Source organism: Muntiacus reevesi, chromosome 5, assembly GCF_963930625.1.
Source record: "Muntiacus reevesi chromosome 5, mMunRee1.1, whole genome shotgun sequence".
NCBI classification, from domain to species: Eukaryota; Metazoa; Chordata; class Mammalia; order Artiodactyla; family Cervidae; genus Muntiacus; species Muntiacus reevesi.
Window position 1 is genome coordinate 100,928,460 of NC_089253.1, and position 21,776 is coordinate 100,950,235.

The 21,776-nt window shown below is 36.6% G+C and overlaps 1 protein-coding gene, 1 non-coding gene and 1 pseudogene across 7 annotated transcripts in view; 1 reads left to right on the forward strand and 2 right to left on the reverse strand.

Annotated features, from left to right (window-relative positions):
* KLHL20 (kelch like family member 20) overlaps positions 1-21,776 on the forward strand; it is a 57,566-nt gene that overhangs the window by 23,809 nt on the left and 11,981 nt on the right. For all 6 annotated transcript variants that reach the window (XM_065936067.1, XM_065936064.1, XM_065936065.1 and 3 more), the window contains 3 exons: positions 11,584-11,742; positions 12,437-12,531; positions 15,312-15,427. In XM_065936067.1, coding sequence (XP_065792139.1) covers positions 11,584-11,742; positions 12,437-12,531; positions 15,312-15,427 — 370 coding nt within the window. The remainder of the gene's footprint in view (positions 1-11,583; positions 11,743-12,436; positions 12,532-15,311; positions 15,428-21,776) is intronic.
* On the reverse strand, positions 5,520-5,626 carry LOC136170024 (U6 spliceosomal RNA). Its single transcript, XR_010663484.1, has one exon. It is a non-coding gene; the product is annotated as a U6 spliceosomal RNA (small nuclear RNA).
* On the reverse strand, positions 19,053-20,032 carry LOC136169138 (H/ACA ribonucleoprotein complex subunit 1 pseudogene; annotated as a pseudogene).

The window sequence follows — 21,776 nt, forward strand, 5'->3', positions numbered from 1 at the left end:
TATTTTTCTTCTCTGGTTGCCGGCAAGGACTTCCAAAACTATGTTGAATAATAGTGGTGAGAGTAGTCATCCTTGTCTTATTCTTGATCTTACAGGAAATGCTTTCAGCGTATCACCATCGAAGATCATGTTAGCTATGGGTTTCTCATTTATACAGTTTGTATTATATCATAGTATATTCTCTCTATGCCTGCCTTTGGGAGAGTTTTTATCATAAATGGACATTGAATTTTATCAGAAGCTTTTTCTGCATCTACTGAGATGATCATATAATTTTTGCTCTTCAGTTTGTTAATATAGTGTATCACATTGATTGATTTGCAGATATTTGAAAATTCTTGCATCCCTAGGATAAATCTCACTTGATCATGGTGAATGATCCTTCTAATGTATTGTTGGATTCAGTTTGCCAGTATTATTTTGTTGAGGATTTTTGTATCTTTGTTCAATGGTGATAGTGACATGTAATTTTCTCTTTTGTGTGTGATATCTTTGTCTGATTTGGTGTCAGTGATGATGGCTTCATAGAAGGTTGCAGAAGTGTTCCTTCCTCTGCAGTTTTTGGGAATAGTATAGGTATTAAGTCATCTCTAAATGTTTGGTAGAATGTTTGATGCTATCTAGTCCTAGACTTTTGTTTGTTGGGAATTTTTTAATTACTGGTTCAATTTCAGTACTGGTAATTGGTCTGTTCATATTTTCTGTTTCTTCCTGGTTCAGTCTTGGGAAACTGTACCTTTCTAAGAAATTGTCCATTTCTTCTAGGTTGTACCTTTTATTGGTATAGAGCTGTTCATCACAGTCTCTGTGATCCTTTGTATTTTTGTGGTGTTGGTTTTAACTTCTCCTTTTTCATTTCTGATTTTATTGACTTGGGCCCTTTCCCTTTTTTTCTTTTTTTTTTTGAAATGTAATTCATATATAATTTTGTGTTATTTTATGGTATATAACAAAGTGATTCAGTTTATATAGATAAAATGTATGATATATTGCAGCAATAAGTTTACAGACATATATATGGGCGTCAGTTTTATATATCTACATATTTGGTTATTTTTAAGATTCTCTTCCATTTTGGTTATTAAAAGATTCTGAATATAGTTCCCTGTGCTATACTGTAGGACCTTATTGTTTGTTGTTTATCTGTTTTATATATAGTAGGGTATATCTGTTAATCCTAAACTCGTAATTTATCCTTCTCTTGCCCTTTCCACTTTCAGTTCAGTTCAGTCGCCCAGTCGTGTCCGACTCTCTGTGACCCCATGAATCGCGGCACGCCAGGCCTCCCTGTCCTCACCAACTCCCGGAGTTTACTCAAACTCATGCCCATCGAGTCGGTGATGCCATCTAGCCATCTCATCCTCTGTCTCCCCCTTCTCCTCCTGCCCCCAATCCCTCCCAGCATCAGGGTGTTTTCCAATGAGTCAACTCTTCGCATGAGGTGGCCAAAGTATTGGAGTTTCAGCTTCAACATCAGTCCTTCCAATGAACACCCAGGACTGATCTCCTTTAAGATGGACTGGTTGTATCTCCTTGCAGTCCAAGGGACTCTCAAGAGTCTTCTCCAACACCACAGTTCAAAAGCATCAATTTTTCGGCGCTCAGCTTTCTTCACAGTCCAGCTGTCACATCCATACATGACCACGAGAAAAACCATAGCCTTGACCAGACATATGGACCTTTGTTGGCAAAGTAATGTCTCTGCTTTTTAATATGCTATCTATGTTGGTCATAATTTTCCTTCCAAGGAGTAAGTGTCTTTTAATTTCATGGCTGCAGTCACCATCCGCAATGATTTTGGAGCCCAAAAAAATGAAGTCTGACACTGTTTCCACTGTCTCCCCATCTATTTCCCATGAGGTGATGGAGCCAGATGCCATGATCTTAGTTTTCTGAATGTTGAGCTTTAAGCCAACTTTTTCACTCTCCTCTTTCACTTTCATCAAGAGGCTTTTTAGTTCCTCTTCACTCTCTGCCATAAGGGTGGTGTCATCTGCATATCTGAGGTTATTGATATTTCTCCTGGCAATCTTGATTCCAGCTTGTACTTCCTCCAGCCCAGCGTTTCTCATGATATACTCTGCATATAAGTTAAATAAGCAGGGTGACAATATGCAACATTGAAGTATTCCTTTTCCTATTTGGAACCAGTCTGTTGTTCCATGTCCAGTTCTAACTGTTGCTTCCTGACCTGCATACAGGTTTCTCAAGAGGCAGGTCAGGTGGTCTGGTATTCCCATCTCTTTCAGAATTTTCCACAGTTTATTGTGATCCACACAGGCGAAGGCTTTGGCATAGTCAATAAAGCAGAAATGTTTTTCTGAAACTCTCTTGCTTTTTCGATGATCCAGGGGATATTGGCAATTTGATCTCTGGTTCCTCTGCCTTTTCTAAAACCAGCTTGAACATCTGGAAGTTCTCTGTTCACGTATTGCTGAAGTCTGGCTTGAAGAATTTTGAGCATTACTTTACTAGCGTGTGAGATGAGTGCAATTGTGCGGTAATTTGAGCATTCTTTGGCATTGCCTTTCTTTGGGATTGGAATGAAAACACCTTTTCCAGTCCTGTGGCCACTGCTGAGTTTTCCAAATTTGCTGGCATATTGAGTGCAGCACTTTCACAGCATCATCTTTCAGGATTTGAAATAGCTCAACTGGAATTCCATCACATCCACTAGCTTTGTTCGTAGTGATGCTTTCTAAGGCTCACTTGACTTCACATTCCAGGATGTCTGGCTCTAAGTGAATGATCACACACCATTGTGATATGAGTCATGAAGATCTTTTTTGTACAGTTCTTCTGTGTATTCTTGCCACCTCTTCTTAATATCTTCTGCTTCTGTTAGGTCCATACCATTTCTGTCCTTTATCAAACCCATCTTTGCATGAAATGTTCCTTTGGTATCTCTAATTTTCTTGAAGAGATCTCTAGTCTTTCCCATTCTGTTGTTTTCCTCTATTTCTTTGCACTGATCGCTGTGAAAGGCTTTCTTATCTCTCCTGGCTATTCTTTGGAACTCTGCATTCAAATGGGAATATCTTTCCTTTTCTCCTTTGCTTTTCACTTCTCTTCTTTTCACAGCTATTTGTAAGACCTCCTTAGACAACCATTTTGATTTTTTGCATTTCTTTTCCGTGGGGATGGTCTTGATCCCTGTCTCCTGTACAGTGTCATGATCCTCCATCCATAGTTCATCAGGCTCTCTGTCTATCAGATCTAGTCCCTTAAATCTGTTTCTCACTTCCACTGTATAGTCATCAGGGATTTGATTTATGTCATACCTGAATGGTCTACTGGTTTTCCCTACTTTCTTCAGTTTAAGTCTGAATTTGGCAATTTGCTTTCTATGTCTGGAGGTGAGTCTGTTTCTGTTTGGTAAATTAGTTCATTTGTATCATTTTTTTTTAGATTCCACATGTAAGTGATATCATATAATATTTATCTGTCTGACTTATTTAGCTGAGTATGATAATCTCTAGGTCCACCCATGTTGCCGCAAATGGTATTGTTTCATTTTTATGGCTGAATGATATTCCATTGTGTATACACACACACACACACACACACACATACACACACCACATCTTCTCTATCCATTCATCTGTTGATGGATCCTTAGGTTGCTTCCATGTCTTGCTTATTGTAAATAGTGTTGCTGTGAACCCTGTGGTGCCTATATCTTTCTGAATTAAAGTTTGCATCTTTTTTGGATATATGCCAAGAACTGGGATTGCTTGATCACATAATAGCTCTATCTTTAGTTTTTTAAGGAACCTCCATACTCTCCATGGTGGCCACATCAATTTACATACCCATCAACAGTGTAGGCTGCTGCTGCTGCTGCTGCTAAGTCACTTCAGTCGTGTCCAACTCTGTGCAACCCCATAGATGGCAGCCCACCAGGCTCCCCCTCCCTGGGATTCTCCAGGCAAGAACACTGGAGTGGGTTGCCATTTCCTTCTCCAATGCATGAAACTGAAAAGTGAAAGTGAAGTCGTGTCCAACTCATAGCAACCCCATGGACTACAGCCCACCAGGCTCCTCTGTCCATGGGATTCTCCAGGCAAGAGTACTGGAGTGGGTTGCCATTGCCTTCTCCAAACAGTGTAGGAGGATTCCTTTTTCTCCACACTCTGTCCAGCATTATTATTTGTAGAACTTTTGATGATGTCCATTCTGACCATTGTGAGGTGATATCCCATTGTAGTTTTGGTTTGCATTTCTCTAATAATTAACAGTGTAGAGTATCTTTTCTTATGCCTGTTTGCCATCTGTATGTCTTCTCTGAAGAAATGTCTGTTTAGATCTTCTGCCCATTTTTTTTTATGTGATTGCCTGTTTTTTTAATAGATTAACCTATATGAGCCATTTGTGTATTTTGGAAATTAAGCCCTTGCCAACTGCATCATTTGCAAATATATTCTCCCATTCTGTAGATTGTCTTTCTGTTTTGTTTATGGTTTTCTTTGCTGTGGAAAAGTTTATAACTTTGATTAGGTTCTGCTTGTTTATTTTTGCTTTTGCCTTAGTAGACTGACCTAAAGGCACCTTTGGTGCCTTATTGATTTTCTGTGTAGATGATCTGTCCATTGATGTCAGTGGGATGTTAAAGTCTCCTATTATTATATCCCTTGCAATTTCTCCCTTTATGTCTGTTAGTATTAGTTTGATGTATTTAGGAGCTCCTATATTGTGGGCTTATATTTTAACAAGTATAATATCCTTTTCTTATATTGATCTTTTTATCAATGTCTTTTTATGATGTCTTTATCTTTCTCTGTGGTCTTTGTTTTAAAGTCTGTCTTGTCTGATATGAGTACTGCTACCCCTGCTTTCTTATCATTTCCACTTGCCTGAAGTATCTTTTTTCTATCCCCTCACTTTCAGTCTGTGTGTGTCTTTCATCCTAAAGTGCGTCATTTGTAGGCAGCGCATTTTAGGCTTTTGTTTTATTATTCAGTCTACCAGTATATGTCATTTGACTGGAGCATTTAGTCTGTTGAAATTTGAGGTAATTACTTTTTTTTTAATTTCTATATGAACATTTATTATTTAAATAAAACAGCACAATCATTGTATAAAAAAAACAAAGCTTAACTGACTTAATAAATCGCTCTTGTAATTACTGCTTTTTTTTCATTTATTTTTATTAGTTGGAGGCTAATTACTTTACAGTATTGTAGTGGTTTTTGTCATAAATTGACATGAATTAGCCATGGATTTAGATGTATTCCCCATCCCGATCCCCCCTCCCACCTCCCTCTCTACCCGATCCCTCTGGGTCTTCCCAGTGCACCAGGCCCGAGCACTTGTCTCATGCATCCAACCTGGGCTGGTGATCTGTTTCACCATAGATAATATACATGTTTCGATGCTGTTCTCTTGAAACACCCCACCCTCGCCTTCTCCCACAGAGTCCAAAAGTCTGTTCTGTACATCTGTGTCTCTTTTTCTGTTTTGCATATAGGGTTATCATTGCCATCTTTCTAAATTTCATATATACGTGTTAGTATACTGTAAAAAATATGGAACACTTCACGAATTTGCGTGTCATCCTTGCGCAGGGGCCATGCTAATCTTCTCTGTATCGTTCCAATTTTAGTATATGTGTTGCCGAAGCAAGCACTTGAGGTAACTTTTGACATATATTTATTTATTGCCATTTTAAACCTTATTTTCCAGCTGATTTTATATTTCTTTACTCTTTTCTTTTTGTTTTTCCTTTTGTGTTTGATGGTTTTCTTTTGTATTATGCTTGAGTTCTCCTCTTTTTGTTTTTTGTGAATCTATTGTATGTTTTTTATTTGAGGTTACCTTGGTTTTCAAGTATGTTAATCCATTACTATATCTACTTTATTTTTTTAAATTTATTTATTTATTTATTTTTTTAGTGGGTTTTGTCATACATTGATATGAATCAGCCATAGAGTTACATGTATTCCCCATCCCGATCCCCCCTCCCACCTCCCTCTCGACCCGATTCCTCTGGGTCTTCCCAGCCCACCAGGCCCGAGCACTTGACTCATGCCTCCCACCTGGGCTGGTGATCTGTTTCACCATAGATAATATACATGCTCTTCTTTCGAAACATCCCACCCTCACCTTCTCCCACAGAGTTCAAAAGTCTGTTCTGTACTTCTGTGTCTCTTTTTCTGTTTTGCATATAGGGTTATCGTTACCATCTTTCTAAATTCCATATATATGTGTTAGTATACTGTAATGTTCTTTATCTTTCTGGCTTACTTCACTCTGTATAATGGGCTCCAGTTTCATCCATCTCATTAGAACTTATTCAAATGAATTCGCTATATCTACTTTAAACTGGTAATTATATCATCTCAAACACATTCTAAAAATTTTTACATTTTCTTACTTCTTTCTCCTATATTTTATCATTTTGATGTCCTATTTTGCATATTCATGTTAACCCTTTGCTGTTGTATTTATAATCAATTTCATATATTTTTTTTTACTTAAAAAAATTCTCTGTACTGGTTTATTTAAGTAATCTACAATCCTTTTATATATTTACTTTTCCTATTATGATTTTCTCTTTCCTATAGATTCTCTTTTTTAAAGATGTATTTGTTTTATTTTTGACTGTGCTGGGTCTTCATTGCTGCACATGGGCTTTCTCTAGTTGTAGCAAGTGGGAGTTACTCTTCATTGCAGTGCTTGGGCTTCTCATTGTAGTGGCTTCTTTGTTGCAGAGCCATGGGCTCTGGGCATGTGGGTTTCAGTAATTGCTGCTCATGGGCTCAGCAGTTGCAGCTGCTGGGTTCTAGAGTATGGGCTCAGTAGTTGTGATACACAGACATAGTTGCCCTGGGGCATGTGGGATCTTCTGGACCGGGGACTGAACCCGTGTCCCCTGCACTGGCAGGCAAATTCCCCACCAATGGACCACCAGGGAAGTCCTTAATTTTTTTAGTATATAGGAAGGTTTGTATTTTTGTTCTGATTGTTACTTTTGTAAACTAAAAAAAGAAGAGCAAATTAAACCCAAAATAAAAGGAACAAAGAATAAAGGATAGAGCAAAAATCAATGTTACTTTGAAAAAAACTGATGAACCTCTAGCTGTACCAAGAAAAAAAGGAGAGAAGATACAAATTACCAGTATCAGAAATAAAAAAGAAGACAGCACTATTAATCCCTCAGACATTAAAAAGGATAAAACAGAATATCATAAGCAACATTTTGCTAAGTTCAACAACTGAGATGAAATTGACAAATTTTTTTAAAAACACAAATTAAAAAAACTTAAACAGAAAACCAGAATAACTCTATATCTATGAAAGAAATTGAATTAATAATTTTAAAACCTTCCCACAAAAAAGCAATCCCAGATGGTGAATTCTGTTAAACATTTCAGAAAGAAATAATGTAACCCTATATAAAATCTTCCAGAAAAACGTGCAGGAGGTTGCCAGATATGGTAAAAATTACCCTAGTGTGCAAACCACAGACACTAGAGGAAAACTGCAGATCAGTACCTCTCATGAATTTATATGGGAGAATCCTTAATATAATATTGAATCCAACAAAATATAAAAGAGGAATAACCATGACTAAATGGAGTTTATACTTCATTAAAATTAATTGCATCAGTATTTTGTCAGTTCAGTTCAGTCACTCAGTCGTGTCTGACTCTTTGTGACCCCATGAATCGCGGCACGCCAGGCCTCTCTGTCCATCACCAACTCCGAGAGTTTACTCAAACTCTGTCTATCGAGTCGGTGATGCTATCCAGCCATTTCATCCTCTGTCGTCCCCTTCTCCTCCTGCCCCCAATCCCTCCCAGCATCAGGGTCTTTTCCAATGAGTCAACTCTTCGCATGAGGTGGCCAAAGTATTGGAGTTTCAGCTTCAGCATCAGTCCTTCCAATGAACACCCAGGACTGATCTCCTTTAGGATGGACTGGTTGGATCTCCTTGCAGTCCAAGGGACTCTCAAGAGTCTTCTCCAACACCACAGTTCAAAAGCATCAATTTTTCGGCGCTCAGCTTTCTTCACAGTCCAACTCTCACATCCATACATGACCATTGGAAAAACCATAGCCTTGACTAGACAGACCTTTGTTTGCAAAGTAATCAGTATTTTATAGTCAAACAATTTTTCATTCAGAGTAAGCTTCACACAACTTTAATGGATTTGACTTTTAACTTTGTTACACTATTTTTAAAAATCAAATCCACTCTGCAAAAAATAAAGATTTGCCATCATTGAGAATTTCCAAAATAATTTGCCAGTCATTGGACCCCAGGTTAAGAAATCCCTGTTTTAGGATCTTTGGGGTTGATGGTAATGTTCTATATCTTGATTGTGGTAATGGTTACATGCATGTGTACATTTATCAAAATTTATTGAACTGTACATTTTAAATAAAGTTGATTTTTTAAAATTTCTTGCTTTAAACATAGCTTGAGTTTTAGTTCTTAAGGTAGTTACAAATATCTGAAGAATATTCTTAATAGGACAGAAGGTTTTAGAATCCCTTGCAGTTCTAACCCTGCCTCCAAAGTGAACCTGATATAATGAAATCCCAGTGAAGAAAACCTTACTTTGTTCATGGACTAGAATGGTTCTGTGTAGATGCAAAATAAGTCACCATTTAGGGCTTACCACTTGTGACTCATTTAAATTATTTTCAGACTTAGATCTCTATTTAATTTCCTTCTATTTCCTTAACGCCTAACTTCATCCATCCAGGAGGAGGAAATGGCAGCCTACTCCAGTATTCTTGCCTGGGAAATCCCATGGGCAGAGAAGTCTGGTGGGCTACAGTCCCTGGGGTCACAAAGAGTCAGACATGACTTAGCAACTAAACAGCAACAAACTTAATTTTTAATTCATACAGTGTTATGCTTGCTCATAAACATAATTTTTTCTTTCAACTCATTGCCCCTGAGTTCACCATTCATTTCTGTTACAACTCTAGAATGTTTCCCTTATTCATTCTTGTTGTTTTCAGCTTTATTCATTCTTCAAATCACTCTACATTTATCTGAAGAAACTAAAAGTAAGCTTTTACCATAATAGTGTGGGACTTAAAATTTAGATTTCCTGCAAACTTTTATTTAGAAAGCAGTTATTGGTGGACTTCCTTGGTGGCCCAGTGGTTACGACTTCCCCTTACAATGTAGGGGATGCAGGTTCGATCCTACATGCATCGGAGAGCTAAAATACATGCGTCGGAGAGCTAAAATCTCACATGCCTCAGCCCCCCAAAAAACAAAATGTAAAACAGAAGCAATATTGTAACAAATTCAATAAAGACTTTAAAAATGATCCACATTTTTAAAAAAACTTCAAAAATAAATAAAAAGCAGGTATTTTAAAGCATTATTTTCTTAACCTGGTTGTTTGGTTCAAGGATAGAATTTAGTGCTAGATTTGCCCTAATGGTAGATCATTAATATCTTTGTTCATCAAAAGTATTCTTTTTACTCTTAGTGCCAAAAAATATTTTCTCACACAGATGTTTTTGTCTTCTTGCCCTCTAAGGTTTCCATTAAGTGACTTGTTAATATCAGAGTGGTTTATTCATAAACTTTAAACTTGGTGATCCTTGATATTTATATATTTGTTTTATAATCACTAAATTGGGGGAAATTTTTATACTCTGACAAGATCCTAAAAGAATGTTAAGGAACTTCACAAAGATATATGATATGACTTGTCTTTAGTAAAGAAATCAGCTTGAAGAAAAATTAAGAAGAAAGAAACATAGAGCCTTGCTCAAGTTTTGCATGCTGAAGGTCAGAATACTTGATCTGGAACTGAACCCCAAATCTGACCCTTAACTTTACACCCCCCAGCATACGTCTGCCAGACAAAATACAGGGCGCCCAGTTGAATTTATTCCAGATGAACAGTGGTTTTTAGTATAATCATGCCATATATTATTTGCTAAATCCAACAACGCTGCTACAGAAAATACAATGCAGGCATTCTAACTGCTAAGTGACCTGGCTAAGCAACTTCACGTAAAATTTAAAGGTTTCCAGTTTCATTTCCTGAGCCCCAGAGGGTCTCTCACTCAGATGATATGAAGACTTGCGCCATAAAAATTGAAGTGCTCTTTAGTATTTTCTACTATAAGCACAGCTGACTTTATATGGCCCTTAATTGTTTTGAGATTTGTATTTTTTTTTTTCAAATTTGAGATTTGTATTTTTTTCTGATGTGCTTGGAAAAAAATTCTTAACGAACTAGTCAACTTGTTATGGCTTATCTCAAATCCTGCTAAATATTCTGATTTTTTTGATGAGCATGAAAATAGCCCTGTCCTGAGAGAATATAGCATATGCATCAGAGGTTGCATGGTGGGAATTCAAGCTCTTAAACTGTATCCTTCCTACACTAATAGACGTCACAGGCAGAACAATGTTCTGAATGAGAGAGAAGCCACGTGAAGTGTAGCAGTGACTGTTTGCATTGCACCCTGTCCCTTTTACTCTACAATCTTGACAAGATTTACAAGATTTTGGGATTTGTGACTGAACTGCACAATCAGATAACATCCTTGTCGCCATTTCATCTGCATTCTGACAATTCCCCAAACCTTGGATACAGATAAATTATAAATGTTCATAGTTTCATATATACATATGAGAATATGAATATATCTGAGTGGTGCGGTCCTCTGTCTAATGGCTTATATCATTATGTTATTCTTGCTTACAGAAATGCTGACACCTTCATTCTTTTTTCAAACTGGCCCCTTGGTGTTTCTGTCTTAGACATTGCCCTTTCAGCAACTAACCTTCCTCTGAAAGCTTTTCCTGAAATTTTTATATGCCTCTTAATTTCTGGAGTTATAATTTGATATAGTTTATTTTGAATATAAATTTTTATCTTGATACTTCATACTGAGAAAAAAAAGTATAAGTTTTTTCTTAAATTGTCTAAATCACAATGTACTATTTTTCCTAAATTTTAATTGTGCCATCTGTATTTTCCTATGTTCCCTTTTTTAAAAATTAATAAACTTTGTTTTTTTAGAGTAGTTTTAGGGTCATAGCAAAATTGACCAGAAAGTACAGTTCCCATATACCCCGTCTCCACACACATGTTGTTCGGTCGTTAAGCATGTCCGACTCTTTGTGACCCCATGGACGGCAGCATACCAGGCTTCCCTGTCCTTCACTATCTCCCGGAGTTTGCTCAAATTCATGTCCGTTTAGTAAGTGACACACATAACCTCTCCCAATATCAACATCCTGCACCAGAGAAATACATTTGTTACAACTAATGAACCTGCATTGACATGTTAGGATCTGCAGTCCATAACTTACATTACGGTTCACCCTTGGTTTTGTTCATTCTGTGAGTTTTGGCAAATGTATAATGACTTGTGTCCACCACTGTAGTGTCATACAGGAGAGTCTCATTGTTCTAAAAACCTTCTGTGCTTTACCTGTCTTTTTTTCTTGTTAAACTTTTCTTGTCCTCGGATACTATATTGAACTTCAGCTCCACTGTGAAGTAAAGCTTTGCCCTACAACCCTGAAGAAAAATATTAAAAGACAAATCTGATCACAGGTTGTTTTCCCTTTTATTCTTACCTAACTTCAAACAGGTGATGGAAAGTGAAGAGTTCATGTTGCTTCCAGCCAATCAACTCATTGATATAATATCTAGTGATGAACTAAATGTTCGCAGTGAAGAACAGGTGTTCAATGCAGTGATGGCCTGGGTAAAATACAGTATTCAAGAAAGACGTCCTCAGTTACCCCAGGTATGCAGGGAAATGCTTCAAGTAACTGTTTTGTACTGGATAAAGTAATACATATTTGATTTGCAAAAAAGAAACAGTTATCACTGTCGTTCGTATTAGACTGTAAGAAAGACCATCCAAATAACCAAGGAGATTAAGTGTTAAGCATTTTAAGTGTTTATCATTATGAACTTTTTGCTACTTTTCTTCCTCTGTTTTGCATCAACTCTATGTTTGGGCTATAGCATAAATCAGAACCTAAATGGTACATAATGAACAAAAGAAAGCAAGGATGGCAGTTATCATGTCTCCCTTCTCTATGATTTGGAAACCCCACCACAGTTTGAAGAGTACAGGAATAATATGGTTCATAAGTGGTCACTAAATGACATGTTTGATGTTCTTGTTATTATGATTACAGTCCTTAGCAATTTGATAGTATATTCTTCTAGATTGTTATTAGAAGAGCCTATACTGCTGAAAGCATAAAGAAGCATGCTAAAGTGATACTGATTATTCTAATTAATGAACTGGTGGTTGCAATAAATTTAGTTTTGTATTTATGCCTTCCATCCTCATTATTTATTAGATCAATTAATTAATCCAATTAGATCTCAAAACAATTGGAAACACAATCAGGGAGCATGAGTTATATATTCTCTTAAATACCTTACAGATGGAGTTTGTGCCTTTAATAGTGTTTATTATCTCATAGGTGCTGCAGCATGTGCGGTTGCCTTTGCTTAGTCCCAAGTTCCTGGTGGGCACTGTAGGCTCTGATCCCCTCATCAAAAGTGATGAAGAATGCAGGTATGAATGGTCCTGGATGGGAAAAATCAACAACTAAACATTCCTGTTCTCTCCTAATTTCCTTATTTGTATTGCTTCCTAAATATTATATTTTTTTAGTGCTGTAATCAAGGCAGTATTTAACAGATTTTTCTTCTGGGCTAGAGTCAAGAGGAAGAAGAGAAGACTGAATTTCCAGTATTCCACTGCTAAATTAGCTTGTTTTTTTTATGCGTGGCATTTATTGGTGTAGAAGTGGTAATAAAGAGGTAGATTTCTAAGATTTAATGCAAGCTTAAGTTTAAAGAGACAATTCTCTGCTAGTATATTTTTTTTTTGAGATAAGTTAAATGTTGCTGACTCCATCATAGAAGTGTGTCAGAAGCACTTTTTCCATTCCATCACAATGCCTTGTTAGGAAATAGGAGCAGCCTTGCTTTCTGAGATTGTAGAGAGAGTTAAAGGTCTGCTACACTGTTAAAGCAGCTGTGGAAAGATTTCCACTGGAGTTTGATGACGCAGTTTCATAAATTTTTTTTGATTGAAAGAAATTCTAAATGTTTTTACAAAACAAAACATTTATCTTGTTGGGCTATCTCTGAACTACAGTATATATAAAATTTAATAAACTACTTTTCTACTTGACAGATTTTAAGGTTTAGTTTCAAATATGAAACCTCATGGTGTTTTTAACCATTTCTTCCCAGCATGTTACATTTATAAAAATGAAACAGGGAGTCAGAACTCTCTTTAAACTACACAAACCTTTGGATCTCCCTTAGTGACTAAAGAAATTTGTTCTAGAGTCAGGGATCTCTAAAGCAGAGATAGAACATAATAGATTTATTTGCATTTCTTCAATAATTTGAAGCTGTTCCTTTAACAGGAGGTGTTAGCGTTTTATGTGTTTACCTTTTAAACTTAAATGGTAATTAATTTCCCTAAATACTCACAAAGTCACTTTTTTTTTCATTTATTTATATTAGTTGGAGGCTAATTACAATATTGTAGTGGTTTTTGCTATACATTGATATGAATCAGCCATAGATTTACATGTGTTCCCCATCCTGAACCCCCCTCCCACCTCCCTCCCCATCCCATCCCTCTGGGTCATCCTAGTGCACCAGCCCTGAGCACTTGTCTCATGCATCAAACCTGGACTGGCGATCTGTTTCACAATTGATAATATACATGTTTCAATGCTATTCTCTCAGATCATCCCTCCTCACCTTCTCCCATAGAGTCTAAAAGTCTGTTCTGTACATCTGTGTCTCTAGTCACTCTAGTAGCTGTTCCTACTTAGAGAACGAACTTATGGTTGCCGGGGGGGGGTTGCGGGGAGGGGAAGAGATGGAGGTTTGGGATGGACATGTATATCCTGCTATATTTAAAATGGATAACCAACAGGACCTACTGTATAGCTGAGTCCCTTTGCTATTCACCTGAAATTATCACAACATTGTTAACTGGCTACCCCCCAATACAAAATAAAAAGTTTAAAAAAAGGAAGCAGCCTGTTCCTTTTATTGTGACCTTATTATTTACTAGCTGTGTGACCTTATTCAAGTTACTTGAACCTCTTTCTGGTACAGTTCCTTTATTTATAAAATAAGGATAATAACAGTACCTATTCCCCTGTTATTGTTATTACTATTAATTCTGTGTTTGCCCCTAAGTATTAGCTCTATAATATTCTTTCTAGGAATGCTTGAACAACTTAATTAAAAGCCAGCAAGTAGGAGATCACAGTCTTTGTTTTTAGCTGAGGAAGCTAGAAAAAGTTCTTGGTCATCAGCTTGGGATTTTGAGGGGTTTTGTTTTTATTTTTAGCATAAATTCAGAAGAGGCCTTAGCAAAATCATATACTGGAAGTACATTATTGGGTCACACCTGGCACTGGTCCAGCAGAAATAAATTACTTGTAATATAGAGAAATGGAAATATAGTGTAATTTAGGAAGCACTTTCAGAGTTGAGAAAGAACAGAGTAACATATTGAATTTGTACTAGTCAGATACTAATCACTCAAAGGACTCAAGTGAAGTAAGTACATAAATAGTTTAAGTTAGGATACTTTACTTAACAAGTGTAATTACTAGGTTCTTCTCATAAAGTAACTTCATAGAAAAAGACAAAACTGTTCATCCTCAGCAGATTTATTGAGAGTGAACTATTCATATAGTCCCAAATAGAAAATTAATATTAAATGATAGTAGGGTGTTTCTTTTTAGCAATCCAAATTTTGACCTAGTTTTATTACTTAAATTAATTTAGCAAATACCTAGTGTTGTGGCTGATGTGCTCCTTTGCCAGTATCCTGCAAAAGCTAATCAAATTCACTAGAAGGCAGTAACTATGCAGGCTGGTAATTAAGTTGTAATTTTTAGTTTCCCATAAGTCATTGTTAGTCTCAAGCATGTTGAGTTTTAGACTAATTTGCAGTAAGGTATGAAGTCATGATGGAAATACCAGTCAATTCACAACTCATAGTGTGACTGGCATCATTGCTGTCATGTTTGCGACCTTTATAATACAGGCTGGCGGGATTTCCCTGGCAGTCCAGTGATTAAGACTCCAAGCTGCCAGTGCAGGGTACACGGGTTCAACCTCTGAAATCCCACATGCCATGTGCCCCAAAAAATAAATAACTAGCCTAAATCGATAAAAATGCTGGCTGGCATTCATGATTTGGTTTGATTTATGCTGCTCCCCTTTGCCATCTTACATATACCTTAACCATATTGGAATTTGACTAACAATATTATTTAGACATTTGGAATAAAGGCAGAATTTTTTTCACAGAGACTTGGTAGATGAGGCTAAAAACTATCTCCTGTTGCCTCAAGAACGACCATTAATGCAAGGACCAAGGACAAGACCACGGAAACCTATTCGATGTGGAGAAGTACTCTTTGCAGGTTTGGATCTTAATATACTGTGGCTAAACTGAATATATTCCACATGAGAAATTGTCATTTGAGCAGTCTTTTGGACAATTGTGATATCCACTGTCATAAGAAGTACATAATGACTTACCATGGGGACTTCCCTGGTGGTCCAGGGGTTAAGACTCCACACTTATACTGCAGCAGGCATGGGTTCAGTCCCTGGTTGGAGAATTAAGCTTCTGCATGCCACACAGTGCATAGCCAAAGAATAAATAAATAAAAAATTTTTAATGTTAAAAAAAAATGTACACACCTTTTGAAAACAAAAAATAACTTATGTATCTTGCCTCTTAACTCATGATCCAACACTGACACTTTCGAAAGAATGCTGTATTTTTATATAACCTAAAAATGTCATGCAGTGGATGTTTTGTTATAATAAATCATATGCATGAATTTATATTCCAGTGTGCAAGTCACCTCATAAGTACATGGAACTGTCAAAAGATATTATCTTACATCAAACAATTACACTCTTTTATAGCTCTCCTGAGCTAGCTTGAGCCTAAGATATTGTGTTGTATCATTCTGCTGCCGCCATCTGCCCCTAAATATCTGAGAACTTTCAATCTTAGATGTTTTACTTCTATCCACATAAATTCAGCTCCCTTAGTCACTTGAATAGCAACTTTCACAATGTTTAGTAAAACATTTCCTCACTAATTCTGTCTTAGTCCTCTCAGACTGCTATAACAGAAAAACATATACTGGGTGGCTTACAAACAGTAGAAACTTATTTATTTCTTATAGTTCTGGAGGCTGGGAAGTATTTTGGTGTCTGCTGAGGGCCCACTTCATTCTTCTTCATAGACTCCATCTTTTCATCTTTTGCTATGTCTTCAGGCAGAGGAAGGGGCACAGGATCTCTGTGTAGTCTCTTTTATAAAAGCACTAATTCCATTCATAAGGACAGAGCACGTCCCTTAAAGCCTCACCACCTGATACTATCACACTGAGGATTAGATTTCAGTATATGAATTTTGGAGGGACACATTCAATCTATAGCAAATTCTTTCTCTTCAGTTTTTCTTTTCAAATCCTGATTCATGGAGAAAAATGGAACCTATGGTAATCTTTTTACTTATGCTCGCACATTTCAGAATTCCATTACCTTAAATATAGGCTTCCTGGGATTCTGTTTGATGTGTGAAGTGTTCTATCACTTTTCATCAGGAAATCCTGTAGAATCACTGGATCATAGTATCCTTTCCCATCAACCTAACCAGTTGCCTATCTTTTCCCCTTTGGTTTTATTTTCTCTTGGCATGTGGGAATATATTTTCCCACATTTTTAGAAGAAAAGTTTGACAATTTATATTTGATTTCTTCTTTTTAAATTTTTTTGTCTCAATTTCTTCAAGTAGAATATTGCTGCATTTCTTCAAGAAGAAAATGGATGCCAAGTTTTCTTTTTCTCTCTAATCCTCATCAGGCTTTTTTCCTCTTTTGAAAGCATTCCTTCATTCTTGTTTTAGATTTCAAACTCAATTATTAATTTATCATGTACTGAATTCTCCTATACTTCTAGTATCCTAATGCTTCTGTTCATTGTTATTAACAAATTTATTTCTGTTATCATTCTTACTTATTCCTATGACTTTAATTCCTATATATGCATGCTCAGGTACATATTCACATACTCATAGGTTTACACAGACGCTTGCTTGCATGCTCACACCTATATACATCTGCCTCTTCACTCCCACATAGCGTCTATAGTTGCCATCAGTTGGTGAGTAAATTTATTGCCAGATCTGATTAAGTTCCCAGAGAAATCTTTATAACATTAGTTTAGCTTTGTTGGTTAAACTAGATAAATTATATTGTTAAAATTCTTTTATTTATAAAAGCAGTTTGTTGTGCCAGCTCCCTGTACATATAAGAATGCTATAAACATCAGAGTTTCTGTTTCCCCAATTGTGAAAGTTGGTTGTCTATTTTTTAATTAGAAGGAAGCAAGATCTAATTATTTGATACCTGTGGTTTATTTTCATGATATCAGGTTGGTTTCAGGAATTCTAGTGGTAGGGCCATCTTTGTGGAGGTATATACATTGTTATCAAGATCTATTAAATATTTTATTTGGCTATTATAGTACCTGAAGTAGGGATGACAATATACTATTGCTTCATGAGCCTCAGAACATTCTGGCAGAGATTAACAACTAGATTAAGGAAGAGGGGAGGATAATGGAAACTCAGGGGAAAGTGGAACAGAAGAGAACCCCTATATGATCAAAAGCTAGAGACTAAACCAAATAGGTGTATGGGAAGTATATTTCACATCTAGGGCTCTTTCTGGATTCAGTGATGGGAAAGTACCAGTCCAGTGGAACTAGACAAGGTACACATTTGGGGATGCTGAGAGAAAAGACTGTAGTTCTGTTAAATAGAAATTTAAACTTGACTTCACCCTGCTGGGCTACAGTCCATAGGGTCACAAAGAGTTGGACACAACTGTCCGACTTTCTTTCTTTCACTTGGATTATTCAACAACTGCCATCTTTATCCTGCTGGTTCCCACCATTTTCTTCCAATGTGATATGATTATAATCAGGTGCCATGTTTTCAATGTGTAACCATCTTCACTAAAATCTCATTCGCCTCTTTTGATTGTATAATAGTGTTAATGAATCACACTTTGCCTTTTTTAGAAACCATTTAAAGTCATTTAAATTGGAACAATTTCATGATCTCAAACTCTTGCTAGTAATCTCATAATTTCATATTGCTGATTGGGTATCTGATTCCTCCACTATATTGTTAACTACTTCAGAGCAAGGACCAGTTCTGATTTATCTTTGTAGTTTCTAGATTGTATACAATCTTGTCAGAACAGGCACTAAATAAAGATTAATTGCATGCTGTTGATCCTGCTGAACACTAGTGAGAAATTAGCATCGACCCATCATGATGAATAGAAAAGTAAAACTGGAAAACAATAATGGATTGTTAATGTCACTTCATAAATGAAAGATTTACTTTTGACTAACATTTTCTTTTTCTGAACATAGAAGTGAATACATGTGCAGTATGGTGGCTCAGCTGCTAAAGAATCTGCCTGTCATGCAGGAGACCTAGGTTCCATCTCTGGGTTGGACAGATCCCCTGTAGAAGGGAATGGCTACCCACTCCAGTATTCTGGCCTGGAGAATTCCATGGATTATATAGTCCATGGGGTCGCAAAGAGTCAGACATGACTGAGCAACTTTCACTCACTCACACATGCAATATAGAAATTGACTGACAGAAAAATATAAAGAATGAAAGTTAAAGCATCTATCACTTCTTTTACACTCAAGGTTTCCATTTTCATTTGTAGAGAAAAGCCATTAGGTCTTCTAATGGCTGGTCTTTTCTAATGGCTTTTCTGTACAACTAGTATTGGTTTTCCCTGCTTTCTTAGTCTCTTTATGCCAGGTCTGAGCTTTATTCTTGAGTCATACTATTACACTGATATTTTAGATCTTGACTCATCTGTCTCTACTTAAAACTTAATCCTTAATTTTCTTTATTATTGTAATTTTGTTTATGTTATCTTTGGAATGCAAATTACCAGTTCTCACTTAACTTTGGAAAATTGAGTCTTCCTTTTTTCATCCTGGAAGCCTAAGATCAAATCTATAATCTCAGTAGTTTGTTTGTTTGTTTTTTTTTACTTAAAGAAATAAAACACTTTATTTACAAAATTCGAATATGCTCCAAGTAAAAGCTGTCCCTTTATTAAACACCCACAAAGTTCCGAACATTGCACAAAATGTTAAAACACTTATTCATACTCTTTTGAAGCAAAGTTGCCTGTTCGGCCGCACTCATTTTTGCATGATGTTGACATTTTAGCTCCACTTTTCTAAAATGACCAGTTCTTCAAAATTTGCTCAAGAAACAAGTTTCTGATCCACTGAAGTAAATTATGAGGTTAATGCAGAAGTCAACTGGTGAAGTTTCTGTCAACTGTTACAGTTAATGTCCTCTTCCTCTGAAACCACCACCCCCTCTTCCTCCTCTGAAACCTCCACCTCCTCTTCCACCTCTAAAACCACCACCTCTACTACCTCTGCCACCTCTGCCTCTTCCTCCTCCTTGACCTCCCCTGCCACCGCCTCTTGGAGGTCCCTTTTCACCAGGAGGTCGAGGTAGAAACCTCTGCAACGGCAGCAGCTTATATGGGTCTATATAAAACTTGTGTAGTTTTTTAAAGGAAGATGCTTTCATGTTCTCTGATAATTTAACTGAAAAATAAATAAAAATCTCTAAGCTGTCCAAATATTTCATCGACTTTTCCAATTTGTTCTTTGTTTTCTAAATAAACTGGAGCATTGAAATAAGGTACTTTATTTTCATCTGTGGTACATTTATACACTATGTCATCTTCACAAGGATGCAGGAACTCGCCTAATAAAACTACTTGTTCTGGAGGTCCTTGATCTTGGCCTTTGTTAAAGCCTTCGCGGCCGCCCCCTCATCCAAATCCTCCTCTGCCGCCTCCACCTCGGAAGTGTTTGTTGCTGCTGCCGCCGCGACCGAAGCCACCACCTCGATTAAATCCTCCGCGACCTCCGCCTCGAAAAGACATGCTCGCTCCTACCGGCGCCACGTGCACCTCAGGCCCCTCTCAGTAGTTTTTTTACTCAGAAGCATTTACTCCTATTGATGTCTTCTGGCCTTTCCTCTTGTTTTCCATTAGGCTTCTTGATGCTTCTCAATTCTTGTTTCTGTTTTGTTTGGGATTTTTTTTTTTTTTTTTTTAGTGTTCACAGTTCATTGATCTTTATCACAGATACTTTATGAAAGTTGCCTACTTTAAGGTAACACTTTTTGACCAAATCCGTCTTTGAAGTAATTTTTTTTAGAGTCAACATCTCACACATATAAAACTATATATTCCCTTTTCAGCAATATTTTTCCTTAAGTACATCACTTAACACAAATTGATAATTCTCACAGCAGAAACTATGCATACAGTTTATCTTGCTAAATACCATGTACCTGTATGTGTGCTCGCTCACTCAGTCATGTCCTGCTCTGTGCAGCCTTATGGACGGTAGCCCATCAGGCTCCTCTTTCCTTGGAATATTCCAGGCAAGAATACTGGAGTGGGTTGCCGTTTCCTCCAAGGGATTTTCCATACCCAGGGATCGAATCCCACATCTCCTACATTGGCAGGCGGATTCTTTACCACTGAGCCACCTGGGATGACCCAAGTACAGTGTGCTTGACTTCTAATAATAACTTAGTTCAGTCCCAGTTATTGCAATCACCTGCTGCTTTGGAAATTATAATTCACATAAAATTGCCATGAGGCAGTAGAATTGAACAGCTCTTTCCTTGTTTCCCAAGGTCACAAGAAAGGTTTAAATTTGATTTCTTAATGGCCTTTTTTTCCCTTTAGTATCAAAGAATACAGTTTATGAAGTGATATTAACTTCATTTGCAGCCATGAAGTCCAATAAAAAGCTGGTTTCAATGGCTTTCATTATAAAATTGTGCCTGAGTTTTAATAATTAGGCTTGATTTGTCTCAAGTGCTTATAACCCTACATTTGCAGCCAAATTTTATGTTAGAAGTGACGGTAGTTTCTGTGATATTGAAACTCCAGGCATATATCCCAGAACAGAATTCAAATTGAAGCAAATTGATATATACAAAACTTACTGTGACTTAGTTGAATATTCTAATTTAAATGAAACCATAATAAAATGTATACAGCATATTGAGATTTGAAATAAGGAAGTGAGTTTTCAAATCCAGCAGAAGACGGTTAGAAACATTCTCATTTTAGTCTGGCTCGGGAAGTTATTGAGACCTCCTTGAAACCATTAGTTTTCAAATGTTTTGAGATTAAGTTATCTTTAGACCTCACTCTCTATGCTCCAGAATCTAGCTCTTATTTTAGATTGAAATGGAGATTTTAAAGAATAACAAATTTAAATTTCCTGCTATAATTAGTTTTCTTTTTTTTCAGGGAGCACTCAGAGCTTTACTGAACTCAGTTTGAACCTTTTATTCTGAGTATTACTTTTGAAAAATGTAATTTCTTCAAAATGTTTTCTGATCTTAAATGTCATGTTGGATATTGTAGAATTCACTACAGGCCAGATAAACAGAAAACAAAACATTTTGAAATATATCATAAGAATTTCTGTATTATTTTTAGTCACAAGACAGTCTATAAAGAAAAGAGATCATGAGTAGATGAGCCAAAAATCCATCCCCAAAAAGAATAAGATTATGGTAATCCCAGTGGAATAAGCAAAAATCATAATTTATGTTTTAACTTGCTTCTAGAGGCATCTGGCAAGTCCAAGCATTAGGGCTAT